Genomic DNA, 16,711 nt, shown 5'->3' with positions numbered 1-16,711 from the left:
AACCAGGCTCCTCCCAGACTCTCTTTAAATACTATCTTGAGAGGAGCCTAATTACAATCACCTGGGTCCAATTATCTTTGGTAACTGCGTAGCTGCTCTCTACATCGATCAGGCCGGCTTTGTCGGGCATCCAGGAACAACTCCCTTAGCCCCTCCCCACTGCTCCAATGCATGACGTCCGGATCACACTCCCTTGTCTCCTCCCCACTGGTCCAAGGCTCAGGCGCCTCCTGGTGGCCAACCAGCCTCTCTGCGCCCTGCTCAGAGTCGGAACCCTGTCCAGGGTCCTCCACATCCTCCAGAGCCGATTCATAGGGCCCCTCGTTGTCGGAGTCTGGTGGCAGCTCCAGCAGCTCCTGCTGGGCCACAACACCTACCGGCCTGCGATTTATTGAGCTTTTCGACCCCTGGGAGGCCAACCACGGATAAATCCAAGAAAAGGAAAGTTTCAGAAGAAAAGAGAACATTTAATTCAAGTACCTAGGCTACTTCTGTGGTCGCTTAGGAAATAATCCGGCATGGGAAGGGTTTGGTGGCTCCTGGTGTTTTCTTTTTGGTGTGAAACTGGTCCAAATGGCTCTTTGAGTGTTTAAGGTTGCCGACTCCTGGTCTGGAAGATGGGGATAGGCGTCACTTGGTTTTTTTAAAAAATTATGGCTTTCCAAGTTGCTGTTTTGTGAGTTTGCTGTCTTCCCTTTGCTCAAATATCATCTCTCGGGGTGCCCCTTGGCCCATCGGAGTCACGATGCTTAGAAATGCATCCTGGGTGGAAGTAGTGATGCTCCCCCAGCCCCCCCCAAGGTTAGGACCCCTGCTTGATCAGAAGACAAAATTAATGTATTTCTCTCTCTCTCTCTTTTCTTCCTACCTTGGCCAGATCTGGTGCTCTACTGCGAAGCCTTTTTGACAACCTACCGGACGTTTATTTCCCCAGAAGAGCTTATTAAAAAACTACAATACCGATATCCTTTTGTGGGGGGAATGGGGATAAAATATGGGGCATGACTTTTCCCACCCCGGGTTCACCTTGAGAATGTTGCATTGTTGCATGATACCGAACTGACTTCGGCTTCCCGAGAGCCTGAAGCAAACTCCTGGTCCCGACAGTAACCCCTTTTATTAATTGGCTGTCAATTCTGCTCAGTCACATCCAGCAAAGTCTTTGGAGGGAGGATTTACGGTCACAGACCTTATCTGGCTTGGAGAACTGCCAGGCCAATCTCTGCAGAACTTGGCCCGGAGTCTCGGAGAGTCAGGAACCAATTAAGTGAACTCATGGTCTCCTGCAAACTCCACTCCCCTTTCGCTCCTCTTTCATTTCCTCTGGGAGGGGCCATTCATTGTCCACCTGTGGCCTTCCTCCCAAGTCGACCCCTGTTCTTTAGCTGTTCCCTTCGTCTGGCAATTCTAGGCATGCGCACACTGGGAACAGGCTCCAACTGTTCTGCCTCACTGATGTCTGACTCTGAAGGCAGCTGATAAGTGGCATATGGCCCTGGCCCCCTCTCTGCCTCCGACACAGGGCCCTCATCAGAGCCTTCCCCAGACTCCAGGACTGGCCCATCTTCCTCCCTAACCTCCTCACTGTCCGTATCTGCTACCAGCTCCACTGACCACTGCTTGGCCACAACAACCACGGGTGTCCGAACCGTGTCAATTTTAAGACTGGTGGACTTCCCGTATTCCACAGCCTGACTGCAGAGTTATGGGAGTTGGAGTCCATAAGACTTTAAGGTTGCCAAGATTGGATTGGTTATCTGACTTGCCTGTACAACCTTGGAGAGATAGGCTGGATGTCTTCCCACCCAAGAACCGACCAGTTTGATCCTCCTTAGACCAGCGATCTTGGCTAGTTGTTGCTGCCTGTTGTTAACATTCTTTAACTCCCCTTCCAACGTATGAAAAATTCTGCCACTGTCCAGATAACAATAAGAAGCGAGTCAGCAAGAATACGTTTTTTGTCCTGGTGCGAGTGGTGGATGAATTATGGTAAGGAGAAAGTCTTTTAAATATGATTGGGGGACGCTGGGATTTGATCTAGAACCAGGCGCGGCTTCTAGGTCCCCGAATAGCCGATATGCTATTTGTATTCTTGTATTAAACTTAACTGCCCTATAAAATAAACACAGTATGGGGTTTGTGACGCCTTTTAGTGGATCTGAACCTTCAGCAGATGTAGCTGTCAAATTTCCTCCTATAATCATGAGGACTAGCACCTTGAAGGTCTGGTTTAAGATCAGTGAGAAATTCTCAGGTCCCAAATGAGCCTCCATCTTGGTGCATGATAGATGATCTGTGACTTGTTTGATTTCCCTTGGTGGATATGAGCCTTCAGTTGATGTAGCTGCCGGGCTGTTGAATTTCCTCCTATAATCATGAGGTCTAGCACCTTGAAGGTCTAGTTTAAGATCAGTGAGAAATTCTCAGGACCCCAAATGAGCCTCCATCTTGGTGCATGATAGATGATCTGTGACTTGTTTGATTTCCGTTAGTGGATATGAGCCTTCAGCAGATGTAGCTGTCGAATTTCCTCCCATAATCATGAGGTCTAGCACCTTGAAGGTCTAGTTTAAGATCAGAGAAAACTGCTTAGGACCCCAAATGAGCCTCTTTCTTGGTACATCATATATGTTCTGTGACTTGGGAGATTTCCCTTAGTGGATACTTAGCAGTCGATGTAATGAATTTCCTCCTATAATCATGAGGTCTAGCACCTTGAAGGTCTAGTTTAAGATCAGAGAAAACTGCTCAGGACCCCAAATGAGCCTCTTTCTTGGTACATCATATATGTTCTGTGACTTGGGAGATTTCCCTTAGTGGATACTTAGCAGTCGATGTAATGAATTTCCTCCTATAATCATGAGGACTAGCACCTTGAAGGTCTGGTTTAAGATCAGTGAGAAATTCTCAGGAGCCCAAATGAGCCTCCATCTTGGTGCATAATCATGAGGTCTAGCACCGTGAAGATCTAGTTTAGGGTCGGATAAAGCTCCTCCGGGCCCCACTCGCTGTCCACCGTGGCGATCCCCCCAAAGGCGCCTCATCACCTCCTCCTCGGTGGATCTGAACCGTAGCCTTCACCGGATGGGTTTCCTTTTCCCAGTTTGGTAGAGCTGACGGAAGAGATCCTGAAGCTGTTGATGGAGCTCGTCTTCCGTCTGGTGTGCAACGGAGAACTCAGCCTCGCCCGGGTCTTGCGCAAAAACATCCTCGACAAAGTCGACCAGAGGAAGATGCTGCGTTACACCAACTCCATCAAGCCCTTGGCGGCTCGATGGGTGGCAGCCAGGTGAGATGGGAGACGGACTCTGTAGGGTAAAAACCACGCTCTCTGAGCTTGGTGGTTTTCTTGCAGCCATTTCATTACCCAACTCGGTAACATCATCAGTGCTAGGAGTGGGGTTTAGAGAGAGGAGGAGGAGAAGGAAAAAGAGGGAGAGGAGGAGGAGGAGAAGGAGAAAGACACGGAGGAGGAGGAATAGAGGAGGAGGACTGTAGGATCCTTGGTGCTCTCTGAGCTTGGTGGTTTTCCTGCAGCCATTTCATTACCCAACTAGGTATCATTATCAGTGCTAGAAGAGTGGGGTTTAGAGAGAGGAGGACGAGAAGGAAAGGGAGGGAGAAGAGGAGGAGGAGGAGGAGGAGGAGGACTGTGGGGTCCTTGGTGCTCTCTGAGGTTGGTGGTTTTCCTGCAGCCATTTCAGTACCCAACTGGGTAACATCATCAATGCTAGAAAAGAGTGGGGTTTAGAGGGAGGAGGAGGAGGAGGAGGAGGAGGAGGAGGAGGAGGACAACGACGACTGTGGGATCCTTGGTGCTCTCTGAGCTGGGTGGCTTTCTTGCAGACATTTCATTACCCAACTAGGTAACGTCATTAGTGCTAGAAGAGAGTGGGGTTTAGAGAGAGGAGGAGGGGAAGGAGGAAGACATGGAGGAGGAGGAGGAGGAAGACGACTGTGAGATCCTTGGTGCTCTCTGAGCTTGGTGGTTTTCCTGCAGCCATTTCATTACCAAACTAGATAACATCATCAGTGCTAGAAGAGAGGGGGGTTTAGAGAGAGGAGGACGAGAAGGAAAGGGAGGGAGAGGAGGAGGAGGAGGAAGAGGAGGAGGAAGAGGAGGACTGTGGGCTCCTTGGTGCTCTCTGAGCTTGGTGGTTTTCCTGCAGCCATTTCATTACCAAACTAGGTAACATCATCAGTGCTAGAAGAGAGGGGGGGTTAGAGAGAGGAGGAGGGGAAGGAGGAAGGCATGGAGGAGGAGGTGGAGGACTGTGGGATGCTTGGTGCTCTCTGAACTTGGTGGTTTTCTTGCAGACATTTCATTACCCAACTAGGTAACATCATCAGTGCTAGAAGAGAGGGGGGTTTAGAGAGAGAAGGAGGGGAAGGAGGAAGGCATGGAGGAGAAGGTGGAGGACTGTGGTGCTCTCTAAGCTTGGTGGTTTCCTTGCAGACATTTCATTACCCAACTAGGTAACGTCATCAGTGCTAGAAGAGAGGGGGGTTTAGAGAGATCAGGAGGAGCAGGAGGAAGGCATGGAGGAGGAAGAGAACTGTGGGGTCCTTGGTGCTCTGAGTTTGATGGTTTTCGTGCAGACGTTTCATTACCCAAGTAGGTAACATCATCAGGGTTAGAAAGGAGTGAGGTATGTGGAATGGAGGAGGAGGAAGAGAGGAGGAGGAGGAGGAGGAGGAGGAAGAGGAGGAGGATTATGGAGTCCTTGCTGCTCTCTGAGCTTGCTTAAAAATTGAATGCAGCTCACTTAATGTAGCTTAGCTCTGGAAATTCTGTTCATAATACTACCTGCAATTATTTCTACCTTCAAGGCAATGGGATAACCCAGGAGGCTGAATCTCCCACAGATGCTTTTTCAAGACTTTCTTGAGTTTTTCTTTGAAGACATTTCGCTTCTCATCCAAGAAGCTTCTTCAGCTCTGGCTGGATGATGGTGGGGAATGGAAGGATTTATACTCCTTGCAGGCAGCTGGTCATTTGCATCCTTTTAGAGGGTCGTTGAGGCCACTTGGGAGTTTTACTTGCAGTGATCCTTAGGACAGTGTTTTTCAACCTTGGCAACTTGAAGATGTCCGGACTTCAACTCCCAGAATTCCCCAGCCAGCGAATGCTGGCTGGGGAATTCTGGGAGTTGAAGTCCAGACATCTTCAAGTTGCCAAGGTTGAGAAACTGGGGAATTCTGGGAGTTGAAGTCCAGACATCTTCAAGTTGCCAAGGTTGAGAAACTGGGGAATTCTGGGAGTTGAAGTCCAGACATCTTCAAGTTGCCAAGGTTGAGAAACTGGGGAATTCTGGGAGTTGAAGTCCAGACATCTTCAAGTTGCCAAGGTTGAGAAACTGGGGAATTCTGGGAGTTGAAGTCCAGACATCTTCAAGTTGCCAAGGTTGAGAAACACTACCTTAGGACATGGATGAACTTCCAAGTGGCCTCAAGGACTCTCTTAAATGATGCAAAGGACCAGCTGTCTGCCAGGAGCATAAACCCTTCCAGTCAGAGCTGAAGAAGCTTCTTGGAGGGAGAAGCGAAACTCCTTCAAAGAAAAAGGGAAGAAAATCCAGTTGCTTGTTGGAAAAAGCAGCTTTGGGACAAGCACGGATGACTGAGATTCTCCATAGACAGGATGGCGAACGTCATATTCAACCCATAATTTCATGCTGTTTTTTCCTTTCACTCCTCCTGAAAGGTAAATAGATACCCTTCTCAATAAATCTTATTTTTTCTTTTCTTTTTTTTCTCCTCCTGTCTCTTTTCCAGGCCTGGCACCCTCCATGATTTTCACAGCCATGAAATTTCAGAACAGCTTACTCTCCTCGACGCAGAGCTGTTTTATAAAATCGAGGTATGGAAACGGCGTGCGGAAGTTACACCTCCCCAAGGCGTAATCACAACCATCCCTATAATTCATACTTCTAGGCGTTGCGTTTGTTTTATTTTATTTATTTATTTTTAATGGCTCTATCAAGTCAAAGGCCTGTTGCATCTTTGCACAATGCCCATGTCTTCAGCATGCTTCCTTTTCCAAACAAGGGACTAGGGAGGGGACCTTCAGTATCCACACATTCCTTGCTTCCCGAGTCGACTCGTTGTCCTCTGCTGTTCACCTCTCCTAACTGCTCTGGAACCGTGACCCGTCAAAACCGTGGTAGACAAAAGCGCGCTCGACGAAAGCGCGTACCTGACGTCATCAGCAGCGCGACGAAAAAAATTAAAAATAAATTAAATTGAAATTAAAATAAAATTAAAGCAAGCCGATTCACATAAAGGTAAGGGTTAGGGTTAGGGTTAGGGTTAGGTTAAGGGTTAGGGTTAGGTTTAGGGTTACGTTAAGCGTTAGGGTTAGGTTTAGCGTTAGGTTAAGGGTTAGCGTTAGGTTTAGCGTTAGGTTAAGGGTTAGGTTTAGGGTTAGGTTTAGGGTTATGTTTGGGGGGGTTAGGGTAAGGTTTTCGCTTTAATTTTAAATTTACCGCTCACAGTGCAATGTTTTCGTCGCGCTGTGATGACGTCATGTACGTGCTTTCGTCGAGCGCGCTTTTGTCTACCGCGGTTTTGTGGTGGAACCCTCTGGAACAGGCTCCAGTTGTTCTTCCTCCTCACTCATCTCAGCCTCCAAAGGGAGCTGCCTCTCTGGCAGTTGGGAAATGTCGGACAGCCCAGGCTCTACCTCTGCGTCCAACTCAGAGCCCTCATCAGAGCCTTCCCCAGACTCCAGGACTGGCCCAAGCTCCTCACTGTCGGAATCCCCAACCTCCTCACTGTCCCCAACCTCCTCACTGTCAGAATCTGCCGCCAGCTCCGATGGCAGCTGGCGGGCCACAACAGAGGCTCTTTCGGCTACTTGTCATCAAGAGAGAGGAGAAAACCTCTCTCTGCTTTTTGGAAATCCAAGAACAGGTGAACCAAAAGCCATAAGCCACATCCAAGAAGTGAAAATAATGTATCATTTCTGTTACATACTGAATCTTTTGTCATTTTCTGGAACTTTTGCTGGAGGAAATTTGTACGGGTTTAACAGGGTTGAAAGGCGCCGAAACGGACAATCACACTAAATTGGAGGCTTTCTACATTCGGCTTAGATTTTGTGGTGGAATTAGAGGCGGGTGTGCTCCCGGTTCGGCCGAAGCAGTAGCGGTCATTGGGCCTGGGTCGCAGAACCAGCAGCAACCCAGGCTGGCCACGCCCACGAACTGGTTTCCCAGACTCTTCTGCCATTGCCGGCATGTTTCTGCGCATGCACAGAACAATTAAAAGTCAACTGTGCATGCGCAAGCAACGTGCGGAGGGCGCACGAGTGAGAGAACCCAGCAGAAGCTGGTCAAAGGGTGCGCATGCAGCGAACCGGTACCAACTGGTACCGGAACCCACCCCTGGGTCGAATGTAGTCTGGAGCCCCAGGATGTAGGCAATGCTTCCCAGAGGAAGAAGAGGCAGTGGAGCATGGAATGTCTGGTAGGCAGGAAGAAGGCAAAGAAAAACTCCCTAGCAGTTCACAGAGGATATCTATAGTTATGCAGATAGTTGCTTTAATCTGGCAAGATTCCGTCTATAGGTAAACAGCAGTAAAGAAACTCCACAGATCATTCTTGATTTTTTGGGGGACCTGACAGATTTAAATTTTCCAGACTGGAGCTCTAAATTTGATACTGGACTAATGAAAGTATTAATCTGTTTTTTTCCCCCTATGTCCTCATGTCCTTTTTTCAGATCCCTGAAGTCTTACTCTGGGCAAAGGAACAAAATGAGGAGAAAAGTCCCAACTTGACGCAGTTCACCGAGCACTTTAATAATATGTCTTACTGGTAAGAGAGAGAAACAGGGTTTTGGTATGTTCTCCTATGGCCATGAAAGCCAGCTAGGTGACTTTGGGCTAATCCCTAGGAGATTGTGAGTTCTAGTTCCGCCTTCGCCATGAGAATCAACTGGGTGGCTTTGGGCCAATCACTAGGAGATTGAACTTTCTAATAGCATCTTAGCCATGAAAGCCAGCTAGGTACCACTACCTACCACTAGAAGGTTGTGAGTTCTAGTTCTGCCTTAGCCTTAAAAGCAAACTGGGTGATTTTGGGCCAATCAGCAGGAGACAGGGAGTTCTAGTCCCACCTTAGGTATGAAAGTCAGTTGGGTGACTTTGGGCTAATCACTAGGAGATTGTGAGTTCTAGTTCCGCCTTCGCCATGAAAATCAACTGGGTGACTTTGGGCCAATCACTAGGAGATTGTGAGTTCTAGTTCCGCCTTCGCCATGAAAATCAACTGGGTGACTTTGGGCCAATCACTAGGAGATTGAACTTTCTAATAGCATCTTAGCCATGAAAGCCAGCTAGGTATCTTTGGGCTAACCCCTAGAAGGTTGTGAGTTCTAGTTCTGCCTTAGCCTTAAAAGCAAACTGGGTGACTTTGGGCCAATCACCAGGAGACAGGGAGTTCTAGTCCTGCTTTAGGCATGAAAGTCAGCTGAGTAACTTTGGGCCAAGCACCAGGAGACAGGGAGTTCTAGTCCCACCTTAGGTATGAAAGTCAGTTGGGTAACTTTGGGCTAATCACTAGGAGATTGTGAGTTCTAGTTCCGCCTTCGCCATGAAAATCAACTGGGTGACTTTGGGCCAATCACTAGGAGATTGAACTTTCTAATAGCATCTTAGCCATGAAAGCCAGCTAGGTGTCTTTGGGCTAACCCCTAGAAGGTTGTGAGTTCTAGTTCTGCCTTAGCCATGAAAGCAAACTGGGTGACTTTGGGTCAATCACCAGGAGACAGGGAGTTCTAGTCCTGCTTAGCCACAAAGGCCTGCTGGGTGACCTTTAGCCAGTTGCTTTCGCTCTTTCAGCCCACCCCACCTCAAAGGTTGTTGTTGTTGTTGTTGTTGTTGTTGTTGTTGTTGTTGTTGTTGTTGTGAAATATAGGACAAGGAAGTTGTGATGGATATGTTTGCCACCTTGAGTTATTTGTAAAAATAATGAAAGTAGGATACACATAAATAAAATAATAAATAAAATAATACAATACAATACAATACAATACAATACAATACAATACAATACAATATAATATAATATATTACAATATAATAAAATAAATAAAATAAAATAATAAATAATAAATAATAAATAAAACAATAAAATAATAAAATAAAATTAAATAAATTAAATAAATTAAATAAATTAAATAAATAAATTAAATAAATTAAATAAATTAAATAAAATAATAAAATAATAAAATAATAAAATAATAAAATAAAATAAATAAATAAAATAATAAAATAAAATAAATAAAATAAATAAAATAAATAAATAAAATAAAATAAATAAAATAAATAAAATAAATAAAATAAATAAAATAAATAAATAAAATAAATAAAATAAATAAAATAAATAAAATAAATAAAATAAATAAAATAAATAAAATAAATAAAATAAATAAAATCTTTGATTTGAAACATCCCGTCAGGGAGAATAAAGACCAACTCGGAGGAGAAATCAAAGAGAGAAATGAATCTTCTGTCGGGGTGGGGGGGCAGCTAACAGAACCCGGGCACCCCAAGAAAACTTTTTATTATTTCGAAATCGCTTTTGCCTGATGTAAGAAAGAATCTTGAAATCTACATGCCTGTGAGGGTCTCTCCCCTCTTTTTCTACTCCACAGGGTCCGTTCGATAATCATGCAGCAGGAAAAGTCTCAGGACCGAGAGAGGCTGCTGTTGAAATTTATCAAAATCATGAAGGTAAATGACCCAGAATTCCCCAGCCAGCCACGCATGGGAACTTTAAGACTGGTGGACTTCAACTCCCAGAATTCCCCAGCCAGCCACGCATGGGAACTTTAAGACTGGTGGACTTCAACTCCCAGAATTCCCCAGCCAGCCATGTATGGGAACTTTAAGACTGGTGGACGTCAACTCCCAGAATTCCCCAGCCAGCCATGCGTGGCTGGCTGGGGAATTCTGGGTGTTGAAGTCCACCAATCTTAAAGTTTCCAACTTTGAACACCCCTGGACTAGGACATGTGGTGATGGCAGTCTCCCCATATTTCTTCCCCCTTTCGCCGCAGCACTTACGGAAACTCAACAACTTCAACTCCTACCTGGCCATCCTCTCCGCGCTGGATTCGGCCCCCATCCGGCGTCTCGAGTGGCAGAAGCAGACCTCTGAGGTGGGTTGGTTTTTACAAGGCGGTCCTCGGCTTATGACCACGACCCAGGCCAAAGTTTCCATCGTTAAGTGAGACCTCTGTTAAGGGAGTTTTGGCCCAGGGTGGTTGTGTGAAAAAACAAGTCACTTTTTTTCAGTGAGACTGTCATTTCGAACTGTCACTAAATGAATTTGTTGTAAGTTCGAGGACTACCTGTATTTCATATCCATATTCCTCCTCCTCCTCTTGTTCTCTTCCCCTTTCTTTCTCTATCTCCTCCTCTCTCTCTTCCCCTTTCTTTTTCTCTTCTCCTTTCTTTCTCTCTCTCCCCCTTTCTCTTTCTCTGCTTTCTTTCTCTCTCTTCCCCTTTCTCTTTCTCTCCTCCTTTCTCTCTCCCCCTTTCCCTCTCCATTTCTCTCTCTCTTCCCCTTTCTCTTTCTCTCCTCCTTTCTCCCCCTCTCTTCCCCTTTCTCTCTCTTTTCCCCTCTCTTTCTCTCCTCCTTTCTAACTCTCTCTCTTCCCCTTTCTCTCTTCCCCTTTCTCTCTCCTCCTTTCTCTCTCTCTTCCCCTTTCTCTCTCTCTTCCCCTTTCTCTTTCTCTCCTCCTTTCTCTCCCTCTTTCCCTTTCTCTTTGTCTCCTTCTTTCTCTCCCCCCTTTCCCTCTCTCCCTTTCTCTCTCTCTCTTCCCCTTCCCCTTTTTCTCCTCCTTTCTCTCCCTCTCTTTCTCTCTCTCTGCCCCTTTCTCTGTCTTCCCCTTTCTCTCCCCGTCTCCCCCTTTCTCTCTTCCCACTCTCTCTTCCCTTCTCTTTCTCTCTCTCCCCCCTTTCTCTCTCTCCCTCTCTCTTTATTTCTCTCTCTCTCCATTCCCCTTTCTCTCTCCTCCCTACTCTTTCACTTTCTTTCTCTGTGTGTGCATGTGTGTGTGTGTGTGTGTGAGAGAGAGAGATAAAGATAATAATAAAGATGATATCACACCATTTTCTTTCCAAGCTAGCTCACCTTACCAGAATCCAAAGTTAAGATGACCGAAGTAACAATAATTAGAAGTTTTAAATTTTCTGTCATTTAAGAAATCTTTTCATGGCTGCCCACTCACTCACTCACTCTCAGTGACTCTGGGCAGCTTACAAAAACAACGTCCATGGAAACCGGCCCTCGTGATGGAGGAGGAGACCTTGCTTGAAGCCCAGCCAAGTTCTGACTTCAAACGGCCGCTAAACAAGTCAAGTTTTCTTCTTCTCTATTTCCTAGGGCTTGGCAGAGTATTGTACCCTGATTGACAGTTCGTCATCCTTCCGGGCTTACCGAGCAGCTCTTTCTGAGGTCGAACCGCCTTGCATCCCTTACTTGTGAGTACAATACAATACAAGAGCAGAGTTGGAAGGGACCTTGGAGGTCTTCTAGTCCAACCCCCTGCCTAGGCAGGAAACCCTATACCGTTTCAGACAAATGGCTCTCCAACATCTTAAAGACAAATGGCTCTCCAACATCTTCTTAAAGTGTTGGGGGCATTCACAACCTTTTTTTAATCCTAACCCCTTTCTCCTCTTAAGCTTTGTCGCTCTTCCAAGCCTTAACTGGAAGCTGTTCCTCTCCCCACCCCTCTTCTCCTCCTCCAGGGGCCTAATCCTGCAGGACCTGACCTTCGTCCACCTGGGAAACCCCGACTACATTGATGGCAAAGTCAACTTCTCTAAGCGATGGCAACAGTTCAACATCCTGGACAACATGAGACGGTTTCAGCAAGTGTAAGGAGATTCCCTCTTCTCCTCCCTCGGTATTGTGGCCTGCTGGCGGTCAGCGCAGCTGGCAGCAGAGTCGGGAAAGCGAGGAGGTTGGGGAGGAAGATGGGCCAGTCCTGGGGGGGCTCAGACGAGGGATCTGCGTAGGAGGCAGAGAGGGAACTAGACAGCAGTGAAGCAGAGGAACAGCTGGAGCCTGTTCCCAGTGTGCGCATGGGCAGAGCTGCCAGAAGACAAGAGCAACTAAGAAAGCAAGGTCGACTTGGGAGTAAAGCCACACCTCGGAGGTGATTGGCCCCTCCCATAGGAAACAAAAGAGGAGCGAATGGGGAGTGGAGTTTGCAGGAAACAATTTGTTCCTTCGGTCGTTTCAAGAGTGAAAAGTTTTTTTTTAAAGTTTTTTATTTTTTATTACAAACAACATATTTATGAACAAAGTGTTGTCCAATATTGCTTTTTCCCCTTTTACATACATACATACATACATACATACATACATACATATATGTTCTTACCCCCCTCTTCGCTCGTTCACAGACGACAGTCAGACAGAACTTCAAAGGAAATATCTTTATCAGTCCTGGCTCAAGCTGGCTGCGAGCCCAAAATTAAACGTAGATAAAGTCTCTGGCAAAAAGTTACACAGCGAAAGCAAAAACAAAAAGCTCTTACAGCAAACCAGGTTTACAGAAAGCAAATCACTTATCCAAGTGCCTCTTTGAATCTCGAAACGATGAACCACACACGACGAACCACGAATGTTGACTTCTGCAACTAAGGCGTGGCACCATCCGTCTTTTATCTGCAGAAGATGACCCTAATGAGCAACAGCTGCTCATTATTCCTGCATCCCGACGCAACTCACAGCAAGCTTCTGCTGAGTCACAACATACATACATACATACATACATATATATATTAGAGTTACAACCCCCGGTATGCCCAAATATGGGAGGAAGCACAGGTTTGATTCCCAGTAAGGGTATGGCTAGCTGATGAGAGCTAAATAGCTTGAAATAGATCTATACTAGTCTCCCTTTATTTATTTATCAGCACAAATACAATATATGTATATGTGTGTGTGTGTGTGTGTGTGTGTATGTATATATATATATATATTCCATTTTACATCATAATTCTGTTTCCAATTTCAACACGTAAACAATATCACTAATTGCCCCTTCAAAACTCAACCAAATTATTATTTCATCTGTTAGGTCTATTTTACCCCAGTGAGATCATCTAACTATTTTTTATTGTCCGTTCCTTTTTCTGTCATCTTATCTTCAATTAAGTCCTCTTTTGCCCTCTTCTCTCTTATTTCCTGGTCTGAGTGCCCGTCTAAATTTCCTGACTTTTTCTTGCCATTGAAAGTTTCACGCACATTTTTTTTAGCATCTCAGATAATTCATCCATGATCCTTTTCCCCCCACCCCCTTTAATTCCCAGATTCTAAAATCCAATTTTAATATTAGTCCAGTCCAAGTTGAGGTTCTGTTTTCTCCCACAGCTACAGAGACAGTCAAGACGACAAACACGGATGTGAAAATTCTTAACAGTTTTTGCAGTATCTTTTCCTTTAGCCAAGATCGAAGTTTCCAGCTGGACTTTCCTTCTATCTAAGTATTGTAGTATTCTTTTCCCACCAGCAGATGGCCTCTTTCCACAATACACTTGGACTTGCTAATTGTCAATAGCTGTCAAAAAACACTTTTAATACACACATACACACACACGCACGCACGAACGAACTTTATCCCCGGATTCTTTCTTTTTGTAAAATTTAGTGTTTTCAATTCCAAGTATAAAACCACGAATCTTCTGAGGCTTTAGCGTTTTAACCTCCTCTGTATTTTACTTCCTCCATGATATTTCAACCAAGGGCCGCTTAGCTGTTAATTCCACTCGGGGACCCTTTTTAAATCCAAATTTCAAAGTTTCTTTTTATTAGCCAATCACTCAGTCGGTGCCAACACTTTGTTCCGACACCGGCGGAAACTTCTGTTGGTGACTCTAAGAGACTCTGTGTCAGAGCCGAAGAATGTTCTCGGATGAGAAGAGAAACGTCTTCCGAAAATCCTGAAAATCCTTGGGGGGGGGGCAGGGAGGGAAGCATCTTTGGGACTTAACGGTTAACGGCGACTCGAGCTTGTCCAGAATGCAGCTGCGCGAGCGATCGTGGGTGCACCTCGGTTCACCCACGTAACACCTATCCTCCGCGAGCTGCACTGGCTGCCTATTGGTCTCCGGATACGCTTCAAGGCGCTAGTCGTCACTTATAAAGCCCTTCATGGTATTGGACCTGGGTACTTGAGAGACCGCCTGCTGCCAATTACCTCCAATAGACCGATTAGATCCCACAGATTAGGCCTCCTCCGAATTCCATCCGCCGGCCAGTGTCGACTGGCAACTACCCGGAGGAGGGCCTTCTCTGTGGCTGCTCCGACCCTCTGGAACGAACTCCCCGTGGAGATTCAAACCCTCACCACCCTCCAGGCCTTCCACAAAGCCCTTAAAACCTGGCTGTTCCGACAGGCCTGGGGCTAAAGAGCAGTTGCCCCCGTCTCGAATGGTATGACTGTTGTGTGTTTTAAATTATGTATTGTTTTGTGTTGTTTTAATTTTTTGTTTGTATCCCCCTTCCCTGGTTTGAGTTGTGAGCCGCCCTGAGTTCCCTTCGGGGGAAAAGGGCAGCATATAAATAAAATAAACATTCAAACATTCATTCAAACCTAATTGGATCTGTTCCAGTCTAACCTGCCCCTTTCTCTCTGATCTTTGCAGGCATTATGACATCAAACGCAACGATGACATCATCTCCTTCTTCAATGACTTCAGCGACCATCTGGCCGAGGAGGCCCTATGGGAACTTTCGCTCAAAATCAAACCCAGGAACATAACGCGGCGGAAAACAGACAGGGAAGAGAAGACTTAAGGGGCGAAAGCAGGAAGGCCGCAGGCATCCGATGAGGACTAGCACCCAGCGTCCAAGCCCTGGCAGAGTGAGCAGATCTCCATCACCTCCTGAGCCGCTGGCGGTGGTGATGGTAGAATCTCCAAGTCCCTCTTGAACTTTTCTCCATCACTTCTGGGCTGTTGTACATCACCCTCCTGGTCTGGAAAGTGAGGGATGGAAGAGACTTTCCGCCTTGTCGATTGTCAAGTGGTACTTGCACCCGAGGTGTGTGTGTGTGTGCGTGTGAGAAAGAGAGAGAGGGGGGGGGAAACCAGGCAGCCTACATTTTTGCACACTCTTAAGTGGAGAAGGGAGGTGTCAACCCAGATCTCTCACACCCTTGACCATGGATGGGTTCGGCCAAGAAGAAGAACCATCTCAGATACTTCCAAAACCTGGGAAAAGCAGAGCCAAGGAAAGCTTGGGAAGGATTGGAGGTAAACTCTGGCCCACTCCCTTCCCTGGCAGGGATGATATCGGCACAACAACCCCAGAAGAAGATGTGCTTCCGGAGCAGAGAGAGGGGCAGAAGAAGTTGTGATTGGATGGGGACTTCCTTCAACCATCCTCCTCTCCATCTACGTCCACAAACTTGGGATGCCTTCCTTCTCCTACCTGGAAGCGGGGCGTCATCTCTCAACTCCACATCCGGATTTCCATGTGGGAGAACGGGAGAGGGACGCCTTCACTTAGCGACGGTACTAAGCTTGTAAAGGCCGCGACATCTGTAGAGAGAAAAAAAAATATCAAGACGCTAGGACTGCTGGCGTTTTCGATGTGCATGTTTGAATTTTGCCCGTGGATAATATATTTTTCTTTCTTTCTTTTTGTCCCCCCCCCCCACTTTTCGTTTGGCTTGTTTTTAGTTGGTGATTAATATTATTATTATTATTGTTATTATTATTATTTTGGCAAGGAATCGTGTGTTGTTGTTGTTTTTTTTTAAAAAAGGAAAAAAAATGGACAGGGGAGAGAGGAAACAAATCTTTACGAAGACGTCAAGCTAAAGTTTACGACGGGACCGATGGCCACATTACGTCTGTTCTCATCGTGGGCAGAATTAAAGCTGGTTTGGTTTGGATTGTTGGGCTCCAGAGATGATGGCTAAACCTAAGTTTACTCCCCCCCGCCCCAGTCATTAAAACAAGAGTGTCCCCTTGAATATTCTCTTCCAGAGCACCTTCCAGATGTGTTGGATTACCCTTCCCATTCTGCACAGCCGGCGTTTTTATCCTCCTCCAGCTTGCCTCGAGGCAGGCTGGAGAAATTTCTCGGGCTCCTTCCATTCTCTGTTCCTTGAAATCAGATGCCCGAGGTGGTTTGGTTTCCGAAAAGTTGGCTGTCTTTCCGCATTTGGGAGAAAATTCTGTGCTTTGTATTTTTCTCCTTTGGCTCAGTGGCCAGAACTGAGATGTCCTCGTTCCCTCCTTCTCCATCGCTACTACCTCCTTCTCTTCTCCTCTTTCTCTCTTTTTCTTCTCTGTCGCTATTATCTCTTCCCCTTCTCTCTTTTTTATTCTATTTTCCTGCTCCATCTTCCAAACTACCAAAAGCCTTGTCCCTTCTCCTTCACCTTTTCCCCCTCTCCTCCTCCTCCTTTCTTCCTCCTCCTCCTCTTTCTCTCCCCCCTCCTCCTGATCCTCCTCCTTTCTGCCTCTCCTCCTCCTCCTCTTCTCCTTCCTCTTCGTCCTTTCCCCCTCTCTTCCTCCTTCTTTCCACCCTCTCTTCCTCTTCCTCCTCCTTTCCACCTCTCTCATGTTCCTCCTCCTTCCCCCACTCTCCTCCTCTTCCTTCTCCTTTCCTCCTCTTGCATTCCCCTTCTCCTCCTTTCCCTCTCTCCTCCTCTTCCTCCTCATTTCCCCCCTCTTCCT

At 46.4% G+C, this 16,711-nt stretch overlaps 1 protein-coding gene across 3 annotated transcripts in view; it reads left to right on the top strand.

Moving 5' to 3' along the window:
• RAPGEF1 (Rap guanine nucleotide exchange factor 1) overlaps positions 1-15,906 on the top strand; it is an 80,497-nt gene extending 64,591 nt beyond the window's left edge. For all 3 annotated transcript variants that reach the window (XM_087704663.1, XM_087704662.1, XM_087704661.1), the window contains 10 exons: positions 878-962; positions 1,897-1,989; positions 3,104-3,289; positions 5,776-5,860; positions 7,723-7,817; positions 9,658-9,736; positions 10,063-10,164; positions 11,394-11,491; positions 11,762-11,890; positions 14,669-15,906. In XM_087704663.1, coding sequence (XP_087560789.1) covers positions 878-962; positions 1,897-1,989; positions 3,104-3,289; positions 5,776-5,860; positions 7,723-7,817; positions 9,658-9,736; positions 10,063-10,164; positions 11,394-11,491; positions 11,762-11,890; positions 14,669-14,819 — 1,103 coding nt within the window. In that variant the 3' untranslated portion in view covers positions 14,820-15,906. The remainder of the gene's footprint in view (positions 1-877; positions 963-1,896; positions 1,990-3,103; positions 3,290-5,775; positions 5,861-7,722; positions 7,818-9,657; positions 9,737-10,062; positions 10,165-11,393; positions 11,492-11,761; positions 11,891-14,668) is intronic.
• Positions 15,907-16,711: the final 805 nt, after the last annotated feature.

The sequence above is a fragment of the Thamnophis sirtalis genome, unplaced genomic scaffold, assembly GCF_051295495.1.
Source record: "Thamnophis sirtalis isolate CommonGarterSnake01/CBP01778 unplaced genomic scaffold, rThaSir2_p1.2 scaffold_2, whole genome shotgun sequence".
Lineage (NCBI taxonomy): Eukaryota > Metazoa > Chordata > Lepidosauria > Squamata > Natricidae > Thamnophis > Thamnophis sirtalis.
This window is presented reverse-complemented; position numbering and strand designations above follow the sequence as displayed.